Source organism: Panthera onca, chromosome D3 (genome assembly GCF_046562875.1).
Source record: "Panthera onca isolate mPanOnc1 chromosome D3, mPanOnc1 haplotype 2, whole genome shotgun sequence".
Lineage (NCBI taxonomy): Eukaryota > Metazoa > Chordata > Mammalia > Carnivora > Felidae > Panthera > Panthera onca.
In genome coordinates, this window is record NC_138350.1 from 13,544,913 (window position 1) to 13,564,509 (window position 19,597).

The 19,597-nt window shown below is 38.7% G+C and overlaps 1 protein-coding gene across 3 annotated transcripts in view; it reads right to left on the reverse strand.

Annotated features, from left to right (window-relative positions):
- TAOK3 (TAO kinase 3) overlaps positions 1 to 19,597 on the reverse strand; it is a 185,417-nt gene that overhangs the window by 34,796 nt on the left and 131,024 nt on the right. For all 3 annotated transcript variants that reach the window (XM_078435737.2, XM_078435739.2, XM_078435738.2), the window contains exons 12-14: positions 17,149 to 17,316; positions 14,278 to 14,484; positions 1,728 to 1,862 (exon numbers count right to left, since the gene is read on the reverse strand). In XM_078435737.2, coding sequence (XP_078291863.1) covers positions 1,728 to 1,862; positions 14,278 to 14,484; positions 17,149 to 17,316 — 510 coding nt within the window. The remainder of the gene's footprint in view (positions 1 to 1,727; positions 1,863 to 14,277; positions 14,485 to 17,148; positions 17,317 to 19,597) is intronic.

A 19,597-nucleotide genomic window follows, 5' to 3' on the forward strand; every position in this document is an offset into this window, starting at 1 on the left:
ATGAATATGTGATGTGAGAATGAGGGTGTGGCAGGGGACAAAAGGAGAGAATCTGTCCCAGACAGGGGGGAAATCCACTTGGTATAATGTTTGTTTCATATTCAAAACCTGCTTCTGGTGCTCTCTCAGTGGCTGTTCACCATTTCTCCTCTTATTTCAACATGAGCATGTCTGGATAGACATACAAGTCTCACTAGAGTCGGTGGTAAGTAATAATATTACATAAATAACATATTTTTTTGGTCAGGTATCATAACATGAAGCTATTTATTAACAAATTCATGATGCTTTATGTAGACTCAGAAGCATGTCTTTTAGGTGCTTAGCAATCATTAGCAAACACAGAATGGACATTTTTAGATCTCTATTACACAGTATAACATTCATTTAAATGAAAAATTGCCCATTAAGGAGATTACAAGAAACTTCTACACAAAGGAACTTAAAGGCAGGCTTACTGATAAGGAGTCTCAATTAAATTGCTTGCTTTTAGACAGCAGCAGGCACAGCCATATGTAGGTGCTTTAACTTCCATTTTCCTTAGATTTATTTATTTATTTTAAGATGATAATCCATTATCCATTCCAAAGATAATCGAAGCTTTTGAAAGACTTGAGAGATAAAAGTGGAAATCAGGTTTAAAAAATAGGACAAGAAAAACAATTTCTGGGTCGGCCTCGGATGATGTCATCATAGGTTCTAAATGTAATAGCCAGGCAGTACACACGAACTCTTTCTGCCCATGTGACCTCTAGCATCAATCTGGGCAAAACAATGAATATTTCAGTAATTTTTTGGCCGTGAAGTGAGATTCAGAAGCAAAAGATTAAAGAGAGTTTAGAGTGCCAAGGGTGAAGCGGTGTGTGTGTGTGTGTGTGTGAGTATGTGAGCGCGCACGCGCACGCGTGGGGGGCCAAGGGGAGGAGGCATGAAAACTAACTCTTCCAGCACACACCCCTTTTGCTACTACAAGGGCATCCAGCAATCACATTTGCAATAGTAAAAATGCTGAAGGATCCTACAGTATCCCTTCTTCCACAACCACCCCTATCCTCTCCTACAAAGCCCTTCTTGCTTTATTGGTGCCACGGAATTCTTCAGGGGTTAAATGGGGAAGTGCAGCCACTACCATTGTTGCAATAAATAAATGAATGAACCAGAACGAACCAGCAACTCGGCCCTGGGAAGCTAGTATCTTATTTTCTACAATTACATCCATTAACCAGCAATGATATATTTGAAAAAATATATTGTGTTTTATCTTTTGATGTGTGTGTATACATTACAGACACACATGCATCTATACAAAAAGAAGCATAGTGCCCTGTATACACATACATCAAATACCTTTAAAAAATTTTTTTAGCGTTATTATTTCAATGAAAAGACAAATAGCTTTTAAAAAATTGGATAGGTTAGCAACTTCATCTCAAAGGCCTTTTATTTTGCATATACAGCATATATAAATACACACACACACACACACACACACACACACACACAGTTTTTTTTTTTTTTCCATGCCGTAGACAATGCTAAAATATCTGAGATCAGGTTGCCATGCCAACAGATTTTTTCTAAAATGAATAAAATTATTAGGAGGGAGAAAACATTCTTGACTCCTTTCCTCCCATCCATGAAGCCGAGAGAGGCTCAGGGAGGGCGAGAGGCTGCCAGATGGGGAGGAGGGGAAGGAAGGGAAGGTGGGTAGAGGGGTGTTTGCTTACCAAAGATGCTGATTTGATCGTGGCAAAGCGCTCTCTGTTCCGGTAGTGGAGGGCCTGGCTCTGAACTGACTGGGTAGGCCGCGGCTCAGGCCTGGGATCGCCGTGGCCCGCCTCATCCCTTATGAATACATGATCCTGCAGAAATGGATAAAAACAAGGAGAAAGTCCAGCTGTGCTCTTTCCTCGCCGGCTGCCTCTCTCTCACCCCTCTTTCTGCACAAGCACTGCTGTTTGAAATGCATAGTTTAGCTCTCTGCTAGTCCCCGCAGCTCCCACGGTACAAAATGAATAAGCAACACATTGCAGCCTTCAGTTAGGAATGTCAGCTGATCGCTAGTGGGATGCCTTCTGAATCCCTGGCAGGCTTTTTCTTTACCTCCAGAATTACATATATGCAAAAGAAAAAAAGAATAGAAAAAACAATGCAATGTACAGACTCCTTAGAACGGTTTGCTTAAAACGCTGTAACCAAATAATTCCTTTAAAAATGTCATGTCCATGTCTAGCAAGGAGGATGCTGGTTGCTTTTAACATAAAAGCGAGCCTCCGCCTCATTCCCTTGAAAGATCTGCTTTCTCAATTTAATTTTATTTGAGATCTGTTCGGTAGGATCATCGTTCTGCCTAGAACCAGTGTAGGCTTGTGCTGAACTGCCTCTCTATCTTGTGCTGGGAAGATTCGGCAGTCACTGAGGGATCCTGCTTTCCAGTCATGATCGTACACAGTTCTAGCACCTTCTCTCTACAGCTTCTGAAAGGATTTTTTTTTAGATTTAAAGAGACAGGCATGCAATTTCAACCAAATGATACTTTCACAAATTCTTCCTCAACTCAGTCTCGGTATGGTCACCAGAGTGAGTGAGGCTGGGATTTAATGCCCTTGGCTGATTTAATCAAATCTGTGCTTCTTGATAGGCAGAGATGATTAATCTTGGTGTAACGCCCAGTGAAAAATAACATTCCCTGGAAGGGTAATAATGGATGTTTCTTAAATGTAATTTAAATGAGTTTTAAAGGGGAAAATGCTTTCAAAGGGTGATGCTTTTCTCTATAAAAGATGGAGTGGTCAGTCAGTAAGTAGCTCTAACCCTTCAGGGAAAAAGATACTATAATAATAGCTCAAAAACATGTACAACCATGGGGGATTTTTAAATAGTACATGTTCAGGAGGGGAAGGAGAAATTAATTCCCTTATTGTCCTAGGGTTTTAAGAGAATCCACTTCCCTTTTGTGAGAAGTCGGTTTTGCATTTTGTCTATGACTATTTGAATTTTTTTTTTTAATAATTCCTCTTTCAACAGAAAACAAAAATTGAAGAGGTTTAGAAAACACGAAATTTTATTATATAGTCTAAAATTTTGAAAAGTCAAGACACATATATTCTTGAGGGAAATTAAATTTTATATCCAGGTTTTTATGTAAAAGCCAAGAGCCAAGATTAAATTTACCATTGGGCTGATTTTCTTTTTCCTTTTATAAATTTAGAATGCTCCAGAATGTTGGGAAGGTATCTGCCATTACATCTATATCTAGAGATTTTTTTTTTTTTCAATTTACTGTATTGAGGTCTAGTTTGTTTTTAAATAATGAAGGGACCTGTAAGGCCATTGGGGACATATACGTCAAATTCAAGGATATGCTACCATTGTGCTGTCCTATAAGATATGTAAAGTTCAGTTCCCAGGTCACACCAGTTATATTTCAAGGTAGCCACTAACTATGGCTACCATACTGAACAGTGCAGATACAGTTCCTTTCCATCACTGCAAGAAGTTCTATTAGATAGTACTATGGGTTAAAAATATATCTCAACCCATATTTTTGAGATTTATGTGAAAAAAACCTTGAAAGGCCAATTAAAACTTTTCTATATTATTTCCCAGGAAATCTAACCTCTTATTTTATAGGGCAAAGAGAGATCAGGTGTGAGACTGGGATGTACGCACTAGGTTTAACGTTCTAGAGAGGAAGGCACTGGGATCTACCGCCATTCACATTGCTGACTGTTTATTAGTAAGTTACGTGTATCCTAATATTACAGTCCCAGAAAAACAAGGAGCTTCTAACTGCCACTAAGCAGATGAGACAGATGAGGTGGAGTCCTGTGGTTTTACAGGAGGGCTTAAGAAGTCAAAGTTTTGGTGATTATTAATTAGCTAACATTACGTAAACTGACTGAGATGTAGCAGCTAAGTTTCAAATTGTAATAACCTGATTTACAAAGGTAAATAGTGACACCAGAATCTACACTGTTTGCTGAACAGAATAAAGTGAAACATATTCACGCACAAATGTGTATAATTTTACTACTATTAGTCTATCTTCTCTCAGATAAAAATTAACACGTGTGGGTTAGGACCTTGCTTATTAGCAAATTAGAAGTCACATTATATTTCTTTTTTTTAATTAAAAAATTTTTTTAATGTTTATTTATTTTTGAGAGAGAGAGAGAGCGAGCGTGCGCACGCACGCGAGCAGGGGAGGGGCAGAGAGAGACAGACACACAAAATCTGAAGCAGGCTCCAGGCTCTGAACTGTCAGCACAGAGCCCGATGTGGGGCTCGAACCCATGAACCACAAGATCATGACTTGAGCTGAAGTCGGATGCTTAACTGAATGAGCCACCCAGGCGCCTCTTAAATTTTTTTTTTTAATATTTATTTTTGGGAGAGAGAGAGAGACAGACAGAGTGCAAGGAGGAGAGGGGCAGAGAGAGAGGGAGACACAGAATCCAAAGCAGGCTCCAGGCTCTGAGCTGTCTGCACAAAGCCCAACGCGGGGCTTGGACTCACAAACTGTGAGATCATGACGTGAGCCGAGGTGGAACGCCTGCCTAACCAACTGAGCCACTCAGGCGCCCCTCACATTATATTTTCTAAGTTTTTAAACTGGATACACCAGGAAAGTTAAGACTTGAAATCATAGTGATTTTAGTTAAAATGTAGTTAATTCAATAACCCACTAAGGTATATTTTAAACATAATACTATCTTAAAAGCTAGTCTGAGAATAGGTCTAAAATTTTAATCTACTTCAAATATAGCAAATAATGTCAACAGTATAATTCTTTATTTCAGCTTAAAATTTTTTTCATTTTTAAAAGTATTCTTAGTTTTTCACAGCAGCTTCATAACGTACCGCCACACTAAAAGTCTTCAAATGTTATGCAAGAGACCACAAAATGGGGTAAAATTTTAGCCTACTAGTGGATATCCATTTCAAATGCATAAGAAAATGAATTTAAATCATTTTTTTTAAGATTTTATTTTTACATTATCTCTATACCCAACATGGGTCTCGAACTCACAACCTTGAGACCAAGAGTTACATGCTCCACGGACTGAGTCCCGATGAATGAATAAATGAATTTTAAAATATTCAGTTACATTGCATAAAACAAGTTTAAAATTCTGAAGACAACTTAAACAATGAAGCAATTTTGAAATGAGGGAAATGTGACTTGAGAAGCAAGTACAAATAAATTAAACTATCAACTTTACTGGGTGTAATGTCTGTCGGTTATACTGTCCCTTCAAATCGCAGTCCCTTCGAAAATGACCACCATATCTGACTCCCAAACTTTCTGAACTGAACACATTTTAAGATTAATAATGGAAAGGGACAATTTGCTAATTAATGCAGTTAGGCACTGATGTATATTATTTACAAATAACGTGAGGGGCAACATCTTTGATGTTGAATAATGATTTTTAGAAGATTAAGAACAAATATTGGAGCACCTGGCTGGCTCAGTCAGTAGAGCATGTGATTCTTGATCATGGGGTTGTAAATTTGAGCCCCATGTTGAGGGAAGAGATTACTTAAAAATAAAATCTTCAAAAAAAAAAAAAAAGAACAAATATCATATTCTATTTTACCAAGACAAATAAATCATAGGCCTTGTTTATAATTTATCTTTAACACAGTATCATCTGGGAATAAACAAAATTGCTCTTTGAAATACCAATATGGGTGAGGACCAGTTTTAAATAAATCTGTGTTAACCAGGTAAATTTATAACGTTCTTTCACTGTAAAAAAAAAATAAAATAAAACTTTTTCAGATTAAAAAAAAAAGCTGTCATAACGTTTGTTTGAAATCATTAGTAAAAAGAATTGAACTTTTATACAATATAGTCAAGTATATGAAGCATTAAGCACAAACTTTGCTATTATGCCCTGGACAGAGGGCTCTACTTTTATTTAAAAGTTTTTCTCTAAGTTATCTATTTATGCTTCTGAAATTAAGATTCAGGGTGTAGTCACTTGTTTAGAGTTTCCAGGTTAACTTGAAATCAACTCTTGGAAACCACTGTTCTGGACTCTGTTGTATTTTGGGTGTATCTTTATCATACTATCACATACTTACTTGTGTGTCTGTGTGTGAGGCTGTGAGCTTTCTGAAGACAGCAAATGTGGTTTGAAAACTCTGTCTCCCTAGCAGCTTCTTAGTGCTTGACACTTAGTAGGCATTCAGGAAATGTCTGCTGAATAAATGAGCTCAAGAATATAGGTCTGAGGAGAAATCAGGTCTGAGAAGATTCTGAGAAAATGACATTTTCTCTTATATTATTTAACAGAATTCGAATCTGTATTTCATAAAAACCTGCCACTCTGTACTCTAAGGAAGTCATAAAATAGTGACACACAAGCATACCTTGACATGGGGGCAGGAAGAGGATCTAAAAATGGCTTTTATCGGATGATGAGAAGCTTTTTTATAGACTCCCACACTTTTTACGCTGTGCAGAAGGGATCAGCAAACCTACTATGCCTTTTGTTTCTGTTCATTTCAAAATTATTCAATTACTACATGAGCAGTTGTAGCTATCAACAGCCGGGGCTGGAGGAAGGGAAGAAGATGGACGAGGCTCTCTAGAACCTGGGAGGGTGGCTACTAAGGAGCAAAAATGACTAGCATGCTGAGGATGAAGATGTTACCATAGAGATTGGTCTGTATGACTGCCCTGCTTAAGAAACATTACCTTCATATGTTAATTTACTTTTACTTTGCCAAATGTGAGTTGAAGAGTCAAAGAACCCGCCCCTCTCCTCAGCAAAAATAATAGGAAAGGCCACTGAAGCAAGTGAAAATTAAACTAGAACATCCTATCCCCTCGAGGACATTTCTTTTTTTTTTTTTTTTTCCCTCCCACAAAAATGGTGAAAGCTGTTCTTTTTTAAAAAAAGAGGAAAAAAGAAAAAAAAGAACTACCATCGACTAATAGGAAAAAGGGCAAATAAAACTTTAGGAATTAAGATAGAATGATCTTTTAAAATAATACCTAAAAGGGGGCCATGATGATTAGAGTTCATTAGGCATGTCTAATATAATAAATTGAAAACGAATACTTTAATATATTAAAATCTTATGATCTATATTAATAGAAGGCGGTAGCAGGCAAAGGTAAGTGACTTTAGACTTTAACAAAATAAAAGTGTACCTTTTAATTGGAAAACTGAATAGATTTTGTTGGTTAGAATGCTATTAAAATCTGTTTGCTACTGCTACATACACAATGATTTTAAGGAGTGGGGTAGAGGCCGAGAAGCAGGCTAGGTGACAGCGAAACACCTAATCTGGATTGAGAGTTTCTCCTGGAGCCATTTGGGAATAATTAAAAACTGAGGTGTACGTGGAGTTGTGTCCTGTAAAAGTTCACAAACTGTTTATTGAATGCTTACTGTGTAACAGACACTGTGCTGGGTGGTAGGAGAAGAGAGACGCCCTTGAGGAGCTAACAGTCTACGATATGGTGATTATTCTGTTTTTCTTTTTAATTTTTTTAAATGTTTATTTATTTTTGATAGAGACAGAGCATGAGTAGGGGAGGAGCAAAGAGAGAGGGAGACACAGAATCCGAAGCAGGCTCTAGGCTCCGAGCTGTCAGCACAGAGCCCGACGCGGGGCTCGAACTCGCGAACCCTGAGATCATGACCTGAGGCAAAGTCGGACGCTCAACCGATGGAGCCACCCAGGGGCCCCAGTGATTACTCTTGTTATTGGAAAGAGCAGGGTGGCAACACTAGCAAGGGAAAACGAAAGAAATGCTTAAAGTTTATTTTGTCAGAATATACTTTTAGACTTATCAAATCATTTGTCCTCAAAGGGAAGATTAGATTAGGGTCCCTTCAGGGCCTGGGAAAGACCAGATTCAAGGTGAGGACTGGAGAGAAAGAAGTAACCTGGAATTCTAACGTCAAAGGAAATTTTTCGGTGTCCCACTTTACATTTTTTGGGGCTTGATGTGTGATAGAACCATCCTGCTAAAATCAGGGCATCTTTATTCTGGAGGCAGAGCAGTTAATTGCAAGTCATACTCTTATTGGTTGCACATGGCCTTTAAAAGTAAATTTACTTCCTATATAAAACGGTAATCTGTTCCATATCTACAGTTTGACTAATTTAGGATAATGCCTGCTTGATTGTAACAATCAAGGTGGGGGGGGGGCGACACAAATGTGTATTTTGATATTTCTTAAGTTTGTTCTAATTACTGGAGTATAATTATTGGAGAAATGCTCTTCACTCAAGTCTTTTAAACCATAAAGATAATACTTAAGATTATTTAACCCTTTTAATCCATATGTTCAATGAACCAAAATAGCATGATGTTTAGTCTCTGGCAATTAATTCATTCCCTGTGTGTGTGTATGTGTGTGTTTTTAATTTTTTTTTTTTTTTTTTGCATTTATTCATTTTTGAGACACAGACAGAGACAGAGCACAAGCCGGGGAGGGGCAGAGAGCGAGGGAGACAGAGAATCTGAAGCAGGCTCATCACCTGAGCTGAAGTCAGATGTTTAACTGACTGAACCACCCAGGTGCCCCTGTTTTCTTTTTATTTGTTCATTCTTGTATTCTGTAGTTATTTACTGAGTGCCTGTGCTGTGCCAGGCACTGTTCTAGGTGTTGAGATACATTGTGGAGCAAGGCAGGCACAGTCTTTGCCCTAATGAAATTTACATTCTACTAATGAAATAATAGATAAAAAATTTAATACATAATATTAGATAGTGACAAATATTAAAAAGAAAAGAAAATAGGATAATGAGGTAATGGGTAAAACACTGTAATATGGTAATTTAGTGATATATAGGTTTTTCTAAGATTCTGGTCACAAACCCAAACAAAACTGGTAAATGTTTTGTAAGACAAGTTTGACCGCTTCCTTTCAAAAACATTCCTTGTGGTCACAAATTATGGTGGACTCCGAAATGCACCACCTAGATTCCCCTCTAAGAAAAGACTTGCTGCCAGAATCCTTTTGGGCTGTCAGTCCATTTAGGGGCTGCCTTGGCTGCAGAGAGCGGCCTTGTGCAAGTTCATACCCTTCCCAGGGTGCTCACGTTCAATGACTGATCTGCGTGAGGGTAACAAGGCACAGCCATTCTGGCTTAGTTTGGACAACTCTGAAGGGTCATTTTAGCCCCAGAGCTCCTTGGGAGCCATCTCACTTCAACTTTGCCCTCTGCCCAATGCTGCTCCCTTCTCTCTCTTCCACAGGTGTTGATCCCCAAGGAAACTCCTAATAAGCAAATGAATTGGTGCATGAAATGGTCTCAGCTCTGCTTCCCAGAGAATCCAACCTGTGACCTAAATGTTACCTGTATCTATGTGTCACCACTATGCCATCTGCATGAAGAAGGAGGGACTGATCAGAACAGTGGCTTTTAGAAAAATCCTCCTTTTCAAAAAAAAAAAAAGAAAAAAAAAGAAAAAGAAAAATCCTCCTTTTCAAGTGAAATCCAAACATAAAATGTAAGATATAAAAGCAGGCCTTGTCCTGGGGGAGGTGTGGATGAGGCTTGTTCCTGAGGCACCTCTTTACAAAATAGCTTAAAAGTCACATTAGAGATCTGCTTCTTTAAAGATTACAGGAAAAGAAACGTAGAATTTAAGACCTGGAAGGGATCTCTGAAACCACATAGAACAACTCCTAATTTTACAGATGGAGAAACTGAGGCCCAGAGAGGTTTGCAACATAAAATAACACTAACAGTTGCAGACAGAATTATAAACTAGTTTCCTTATTCCTGTAATCCATTACATAAAATTTTCTATTGAGAACTTAAAATCCTATTTCATTTATGTTCCCAAGTGGAAAACTTTTAGGAATTCAAGCATACCAATAAATATAAAGTTTCTGAATACTTTTTTATTTCTATTGTGTTTAAAATGATATACATATTAAAATTTTTTAATGTTTATCTACTTTTGAGAGAGAGAGACAGAGAATGAATGGGAAGGAGCAGAGAGAGAGGGAGACACAGAATCCCAAGCAGGTTCCAGGCTCCGAGCTGTCAGCACAGAGCCCAGCATGGGGCTTGAACCCACCAACCGTGAGATCATGACCTGAGCCAAAGTCGGACACTTAACCAACTGAGCCACCCAGATGCCCCTAAAATGATGTATTTTTAAGCCCAGGTATAGGATTTAAATGGGTCTCATGAAGAAATATCATATTTAACACTAAGTTTTCATATATAACATATTCTACTTTTATTGTCTGCTTATATTTTCCCCCTTTTTTATTGTGGTAAAATACACATAAATTCACCATCTTAATTATTTTTAAGTATACAGTTCGGGGCTCTTAAATACACTTCTAATGTTGTACAACCATCACCACTATCCATCCCCATAACTCTTGCATCTTGTAAAACTGAAACTTGTCCCCATTAAACAACTCTCCTTTTCTCCCTTCAGCCCAGCCTCTGGCACTCACCATTCTACTTCCTGTCTTTATGATTTTAGCTACTCTAAATACCTCATATAAGTAGAATCATACAGTGTTTGTCTTTTCATTACTGGCAAATTGCACTCAGTATAATGTCCTCATGGTTCATCCATGTTATAGCATGTGACACAATTTCTTTGCTCATTCAGGTGGGATAATAGTCCACTGTATGCATATATCATATTTTGCTTATCTCTTCATTCATCAATGAACGCTGGGTTGCTTCCATGTTTTAGCTATTATAAATAATGTTGCTATGAACATGGATACAGACATTTCTTTTAGATACTACTTTCATATTTTGGGAGGATATATACCCAGAAGCAGAATTGCTGGATCATGTGGTAATTATGTTTCTAATTTTTTGAGGAACCACCATACTATTTTCCACAGCAGCTAGACCATTTTACATTTCCATCAACAGTGCACAAGGATTCCAATTTTTCCACATTCTTGTCCATTCCTGTCATTTTTTGTTTTGTTGATAGTAGCCATCCTAATGGGTATGAGGTGGTATCTTATTGTAGTTTTGATTCGCATTTCCCTAATGATTAATGATGTTGAGCATCTTTTCATGTGCTATGGTTTTATTTTCTTTGGAAAAATGTCTATTCAAGTCCTTGCTCATTTTTGATTTGGGCTGTTCATTTTTTGGTTGTTGAATTTTTTTGTTTTTGTTTTTTCATTTTAAGTTTATTTATTTTGAGAGAGAGAGGGAGGGGGAGAGAGAGAGGGAGAGAGGGAGAGAGGGAGAGAGAGAGGGAGAGAGAGAGAGAGAGGGAATGAATATGAATCTAAAGCAGGCTCAGCACTATCAGTGCAGAGCCCCATGTGCGGCTCAAACTCACAAACCTGTGAGATCATGACCTGAGCCGACATCAAGACTCGAGCACCACCCAGGTGCCCCTGGTTGGTGAGTTTTAGGAGCTCTCTCTCTATTATAGATATCAATCCCTTATTAGATATGCAAATATTAGATATGCAAACATTAGATTTGCAAATATAATCTGCAAATATTTTGTTATATTCTGTGGGTTGCTTTTTTACTCTGTTCATGTTGTCTTTTGATTAGCCTGCTTATATTTTCAAGTTAATTCATTCAGTTTTATTTGCAAATGTTTTTTAAATTTCTTCCATCACACTTTCTCTATATATTTATTTCATAATAAAATAGAAATGCATTATATAACTTAAATTATTCCTGACAAACATTTCGTATGGATCAAATACAACTACCTTCTATTTCAGAATATAAATTAACATCTATCCTTAAGTGATTATACCATGCAAGAGAAAAAAATATTGAAAAACCCGTATTATCATAAGACAGCTCTGTACCATCACACAAAAATTAGAATTAAAATCCCCAATAAGTTCAAGACTAGGGTTTTCCTTCTTGTTGACTATGCTAGTAGTATCTTCTAATTCTGTTCTCCTTTGAGGGGTCCTGGATCCAGTGGAAATCCTTTTCCTTTCATCCCTGTACCCATGGAGCCCCAGAGGGAACAGAAGGGAGAGATCCAAATCTGTCAGCATTCATGATAGCTCCTTCCAAAAAGAGATTCCAGCAAAACCTTCTTTTCTACCCTTCAAATATCGGATCACTTGCCCATGTTCAAAGAGAGCTGGCTGCCAATGCTGAACTCTTAGTGGATTTCTACTTTGGTCTGGTATCACTCCTTTCTTCAAAATACTTCCATGGCTTTCTGATAATCTGGGTCCTTGCTGTCTCTCTGGACTCCATTCACTCTTTACATAGCTCACCAAGCTCTAACCTCTCTGATCTTTTCCCTCTTCCTTGAATATACAAAGTTCTTTTTGTCTCAGGGCCTTTGCGCTTGTTACTTTCTGACTCACCTCCTTGTCTCACCCCAAGTTAGCTAGCTTCTACTTATCTTTGAAATTTTAGCTTAAATGTCACTTCATAAGGTAGTCTTTCCACTACTCCCTGATAGACTAAATCCTTTTACCCAGAGCAGAAGTTTCATAATTACATGATATAGTTATTTGCACAGTTATTTTCCTAATCTCCCCCAGAGACAATAAGTTTCATGAAAGCACCATGTCTGTTTTATTTCCTATACATCCACAGGACCTACCATAGTTCCTAGCACATAGTAGAGGTCCTCACCAATTTTTGTCGGATAAATGAATAAGTTAATCAGTTTATTAAAAAAGTTTTTTTAATGTTTATTTATTTTTGAGAGAGAGAGAGAGACAGACAGACAGACAGAGTGTGAGCAGGGGAGGGGAGAGAGAGAGGGAGACACAGAATCCAAAGCAGGCTCCAGGCTCCAAGCTGACAGCACAGAGCCCGATGCGGGGCTCGAACTCACAAACTGCGGGATCATGACCTGAGCCGAAGTTGGACGCTTCACTGACTGAGCCACCCAGGCGCCCCAAGTTAATCAGTTTAGAAAACAGATGTGTATCCTTTCACTACTTACGACCAGGGACCAATGTATTTTCTCCTGCCCTTCATCCTTACCTGTTCAATTTCCTTTTCCTTCCCAGGAAAATGCACCAATTGAAGTCTAAGTACACTGGAATTAGGGTGTAATTATTGAGATTTATTAAAATAAATACATACACACCTTACAAGGAAAAATAAAAAAGGATTATTTTTTATAATTCTACACTATGGACTATTTACCTAAAGTCACACAAAACATTTTTGGGACTCTGTCCAAAGAATTATTGGTAATTCTGTGAAATACTCATAGAAAATGCTCCGAAAGGAACTTCATGTTTTTTTTTTTTTTTATGAAGTGCTTCAACTTATGAAACATGATAATCCTGTATGAAATGAGAATCTTTAATTGGAAAAGTAAAAATACAAAAACAGAATTATTCACTGAAAAGTCAGAATATTTCAGCTGACAGAACTAGTTTTAGAATTAGAAATAAATCTGAGAACAACAGAAAAGAATAGAAACTGTATCTAAAACAAATGGTATCCTGGGAATATACATTAAGAAACATACTTATTAAAAAACTTTTTTTTTTTTTTTTTAACTTTTATAGAGAGAGAGAGGGAGGGTGCGAGCAGGGGACAGAGGCAGTGGGAGAGACAGAGAATCTCAAGCAGGCTCCATGTTGAGCGTGGAGCTCTATCCCATGACCCTGGGATCATGACCCAAGCCAAAATGAAGAGTTGGACGCTCAACAGGCTGAGTCATCCAGGCGCCCCAAGAAACATACTTTCGTGAGCATACTTCTGAAAGGGTACAACCAACGGATTATGCTCAGGAAGCTGTCAAGATTTGCAGTTTTAGGAGCCCCTGGGTGGCCCAGTCCGTTGAGCGTCCGACTTTGGGTCAGGCCGTGATCTCACAGCTTGTGAGTTCGAGCCCTGCATTAGGCTCTGTGCTGATGGCTCAGAGCCTGGAGCCTGCTTCGGATTCTGTGTCTGCCTCTCTCTGCCCCTCCATCGCTCATGCTCTCTCTCTCCTTCAACAATAAATAAACATTAAAAAAATTTTTAAAAAGATGTACAGCATTAAAGTTATTGGTTTAGAGAGGATTTTATCAATTTCTTTGACTTGGAGGCTATGGATTTATTTATTTTTATTTATTGATGATGGTAGACATCAGAGCAGCAAGAGGAAGATGAAGAAAATAGGCCCAGCTATAGCTTGCAGAGTCCTTTGTTACCTTTTTACTGTAAGAGAACTATCAACGGCTTGGTCTAGTCCCATATTTCAGTTGTAGAAAGGGAACGCTGACATGTCTGGATGCTAAGCGGCCTGAGCTGGCTTCACTAGGATTGGCAAAGCCTAGAGCTGCGGAGGGTACCACAGAACCGAAACCTACCTTCTTGGGCACAACAGAGGAACTGGAATTGACTGGGCTTTCATCATCGTGCATCAAGACAGGCTCAGAGCTGTTCTCCTCCATGACCTCCTGCATGCTGTTCACACTGCTGCTCTGGCTGCCTGTACTCACAGACACACTTGGGATGGAATGATTGCTGCCCAGGCTGTCCATTTCCCTGATCAGGCTGGTTCCATGTTCGCTGTCCTATAAAAATGGGGCATGGGGGTTAAAAAAAAATGACTAGAGATAAAGTCCCAATTCATTGACTAAGCTATTAAGCACACTCAATTCTGCAGTGCCAAGTTGCTTTTCTGCCAAATCTGCCAAGATAAACTTTTTATGCAGTGACTCCACTACTCCCCCCCATTTCCAGACATCTCAAATTCACTTCTATGCCTTCCTCAGGGGCCATTATGGACATGGGTCATAAGGCCCCAAATGCTGCTATCCCAGGGCTTTCCCCTGTCAGATGCAATGATCATATTATCGTATGGCTATTCAGCAAGCAGAAATCAGGCCAGGTTTGTAAGAGACTTTCAGGGACAATCAAGGTGCTAGATAAAGACCGTACATATTTACAAATAGGGTGGTGGTCTTTGGAAACTAAGAGTGGAAAGAGTTTCCAGAGAATCGACAAGCAATATACTCCTTGGCAAATCACTATCGAATAACTTCATGCCTAAGCAGGGATACTATTTCTACTGTCCTGGATAGGTAATTAAATTCTGCCTCCCTCAAGCAATTCTATCGTGCTTACCTCTGTAATCTTATTAAATATATCTGTTAAATAATACTGGTATTCATCACTGCTATTCCAAAGACTACTATTTGAGAAGTGGTAAAATAATCAGCACATATAATTTACTCATCACAGTGGGATATCTTTTGATATAAGATTAAATAATATAATTAGAGCACCTTAGTTCCAAAAAAAATCCTATTTTCAAAGAGTCATACTGTGTGTATCTAACTTTAATGAACTGTTACTTAGCCATGGCAATATAAGGAATCACTGGCATAGGTCATTTGGGTAATTTAATATGGTAGATAACACATTACATGTTTAATAGATTTATTTTCCCAATTAAAGGGGAACATTGGTATATGTGCAACCAAGAGATTTTATAGTCCAATTCAGTTTTCTGAATTTCATTTTTATAATTGTTATTTTTTCTTTCACATCAAAAAGGTAAAATAAAATTCATTGTTCATTTCTTTCCTCTTTTCTATCTAGTTTTAAAGGAAGAAGAAGATTTTTTTTTTTTTTTAAGTTTACCTATCCATTTGAGAGACAGCAAGAGTGAGCGTGCATGCATGCATGAGGGAGGGGCAGAGAGAGAGAATCCCAAGCAGGCTCCACACTGTCAGTGCAAAGCCTGACATGGGGCTCAGTCTCACAAACACGAGACCATGACCTGAGCTGAACTCAAGAGTCAGATGCTTAACCGACTGAGCCAACCAGGCGCCCGAGGAGTCCTTTCTTTTTGTTCAAGGCTCTAATATTCCTGCTCCTATCTCATGGACTTCCTGAGATCCTGCTTCTTTAACTATGTCTGTTTCTTCTAATTTCCATGCCTCTATCCTGACTTCTTCCACTCTGCCTGTAAACATGAAGACGCCTGCCCCATGCTCGCATACCTCTCTACATACTGCCCTTTGTCACTTTTCTCTCTCAGCCAAATTTATGAATCTTAACATAACCAGCTTTCCCTGCTTCTACTTTCCCCCTTCCCATTTATTCTACAAACCCACAGTTATCTATTATTCATCCTAACTATTCCTGTAAAACTGCTCTTATGAAGGTCATCAAGAATGCCTTACTTGTAAAACCCAGTTAATGTGTTTTTTGTTTGTTTGTTTGTTTTTGGTCCTTGTCTAACATGACCTCTCTGTGGCATCCGATACACTGGCTGCTTGAAGTTGTGGACTCTCAGAACACCTGTGATGTCTGTTCCTTAGGGTCTCTTATATGGCACGGCTCTCTTCTCATTCATTATTATTATAATGCTCTTGACCCCCAGCTAAGCACCCTTTACCTAGACCTCTTTCTTATGTTCTGGGTTTGAATTTCCCAACCAACTGCCGGACATCACTATTCAGGCATCCCAACTGTCCTTACCCTTGCCTCAACAAATCCTTCTTAAGTTATCTGATGAGAAACCAGAAAGTCACCTCTCCTTTGAAAACTTCAATACTAGGTCAGCAGCATATGATGCTGGGACCTTAAACTCAACATCACCAAACTGAAATCACCCTAAATCCATTCTTTCTCCTTGGTTCTTTTTCTCTGTTCTTGGTATTGCCATAGTCTATTCACCCAGGCTAAAATGTTCAGAGTCACCTCAAACTCCTCCTCATCTGTCACAGTCACTTTCAGTGAGAAGCACTGTATTTTCTAATCTACCTTTACAGTGTTTCTCAAAAGTCTTCCTTCCCCCTCCCCCACCACCGACATTGCCCTTATTGCCTCTTGCATGGACTAGTCTACAGAATGTAACACATCAAGCCCATCTTACACTCTGTTGCCAAGATAATCTCCCTAAAGTACAGCACTTTCCTGAGTCTAAAATGCCCTATGCCTGTCTCTCAAAAACCACCCATGTCGTGTCCTTCATACAACCTTCACTAATTCTCCCCAGCAGGCTTATTTTCTCCCCACTATGACCCTTGCATGGTGACATATCTTGGTAACGTTTTTCATATTTTGTCTTATTTAAGACTTATTTTACGAATATCTCTTTTGCAATTCTGCATGTTTCTTGAGGCATGGGGCACCAATTACATTTTTATCGCCTAAAGTGGTTTACAAAGTGCCCAGTCCAGAACTTTCCCACTCTTAGAGCGCCTGCTATAATAAACTGGACCTACTTCTTCATCCTCCTGTGACTCATTCAAGGGTCCATTTCGTGTCTCTTGGAAAAGGATTTTTTTCATTTTTCGGTACTGTAGGTTATCTAATTCACGAACAGCATCTTTTGTCCTCTGTATGAGGTCAATCAGGACACGTAGTGGCCGGTCTCGTCGAACAAAATCATGCTGATTGAGGGAGGAGAAAAAACAGAAACTGATAGTGAGAAAACAGATTTGGGGGCACAAGATTTACATTATAAAGCTAAACAGACATAACCGGGTCTGTTGATTTTGCAGAAATAACAAGATATGACTTTCATTTCGCACAACCTCTCAATTTGTATAAATCTTATAAAGAGATAACTATGCTTTTCTCTTCTTCCTCAGGCCCCATTTTGTGGACTTTGTCCTGGAGTCTACTTGAGAATTCTTGAGATTTACTTTAACATGTAACCGATAATGACTAGTAGTTTAGACACTTGTAACTTTCAAGTCTGAAGCTATATAATAAGTAGAAGTGATGTAGAGTTCAAGAATATTATTGTTATAATCTGCCTCAATTCTCCTACCCACTCCACAATACCCCTTTTAAACGACTGTGTGTATTTTGTTTTCTATTTTGGTGGTCGTGTAGAGTATATGCGTGAAAATATGCCAGCTTTATTTAGAGGTCATAATTCTGGCAGCTTCATTTTCCCTTTACAGAACTGCACAACCAGAAATAAGGGAAAAGGGCCTCTGAAGAGTGAAAAGAACTACCCCAAAGTCCATAAATTTTTCCTGGTATAAACAGCCCTCACTTTCAATATTATCAGTGATCTTTACACACATTATGGTTTCCTGGTTTCTCAGTCTGTAGCAGTTTGGAAAGAGGGAATAAAAGTGGGAGAATAGAAGAGGGAGAGCTGTTAGAACTAGGGTTGTTTGTTGTAAAAAAGAACGGTCTTTGGAAGTTCTTGGGCAGCCTGACAATAAAAAGAGAGAAATTCCACGACTAACACACCTACCAACCAACCACATAAAAATGAACAAAGGTTTGTGGGCTATTTTGCAAAGGGGAAAATGCTCCTCAGGCAGTCCTTTTATATGCCACGAGTTGACGAAACACTACTGCTTCTGAGCCATCAAGAAGTGAAATTATGTTCATTATGCTTTCTTTAAGAAGGCAGAAAAGTACATCATGGATTCTGACGAGATTACACAGAAAATGATCAAAAGTGGGGGGAGGAAGTTTTGTTTTTTTCAAGGAAAAGTTTCAGTTACATGGAAAATTCACTTATGTGAACTTGTAATTTGAAGATATTGGGTAAATGGGATATAATGTGGTAGGCCCTAGATGATGGAATGGATTTCATTTCTTCCTAAGTTAAACAGGTATAAAAGAGAAGTAGGGCCATTGTGAGAAAAACACGTACATGTCTTGTGGTTCTTCACCCCGACTTTGCTGTCAGGGGAACTGTGGCTTTTGCTCTTGCTTTTATAAAATATCTCTTCCTCTGCCAAGAGTCCTTTCTGAAAATGAAACACCATTCCCAAAAGCAAGAGTAGCCCGCGTCTTTCAAGATGAGAGTGAAAGGGAGAAAGTAAATTATTTTGCTCCTCTACTGCTTGCAATTATACAAGAGCAAGTTGGTTTTGAGTAAACTTCAAGCTAGTATTTAGGATCAGTGAATTTTAGAACGGGAATAGCTGTTAGAAGTTCTTTCATTTTCAAGGTGTGAAAATTCAGGCACAGAGAGGTTAGGTGACTTACACAGCTAACTACTGCAAGAGCTAGGGCTACAACTCAGGTCTGCTCATTTGGTGTTAGTTTTCCGGTGGGCCATCACCACTATCATCTTTCTAAAACATGGGTTTGATTGTGTCACTCATTGTAACAGACACTGGTGTCCCATTTATCTCCCTTTCCAACCTCTTTTCCTTGCCTTCATCTACTGTGAACACTAGAAAGTAAAAGGGTTGCTTGAACTCCAGCCTTTTTTATACTTAAAAAATAACAATATGACAGAGTTCTGGCAAATGAGACGCTGTCTAGGCACAGAAGTCTCTGAGGGCGGTTTTGTTTTCTAGAAGAAAAAGGCAAGGCACCTGAAGAAAGGGTGTTTTCCACTCTGCCCTTCCTTCTTTCTCCTCTTGGGATAAAGACTTTTCCTAGAGATGCAGGAGCCATTTTGTGACCAAGAAGATAAGAACCACCTGCTGAAGATGATAAAGTAGGAAGATACAAAGAGCCTGGATCCATGATGACATTGGTGAGCTGCTTACAGCTCTGGACTCTGCTTATAACATCTTCTTTCTCAATGCCCTGCACTTGTTGCACAAGGTAATTAAGCCCTTAACCTGTTCAAGCCTTTTAAAACTGATATACTCAAAGTCTTCAAAACATGCCTCCAGGGGCACCTGGGTGGCTCAATGGGCTAAGCATCTGACTCTTGATCTCGGCTCAGGTCATGATCTCACCGTTGGT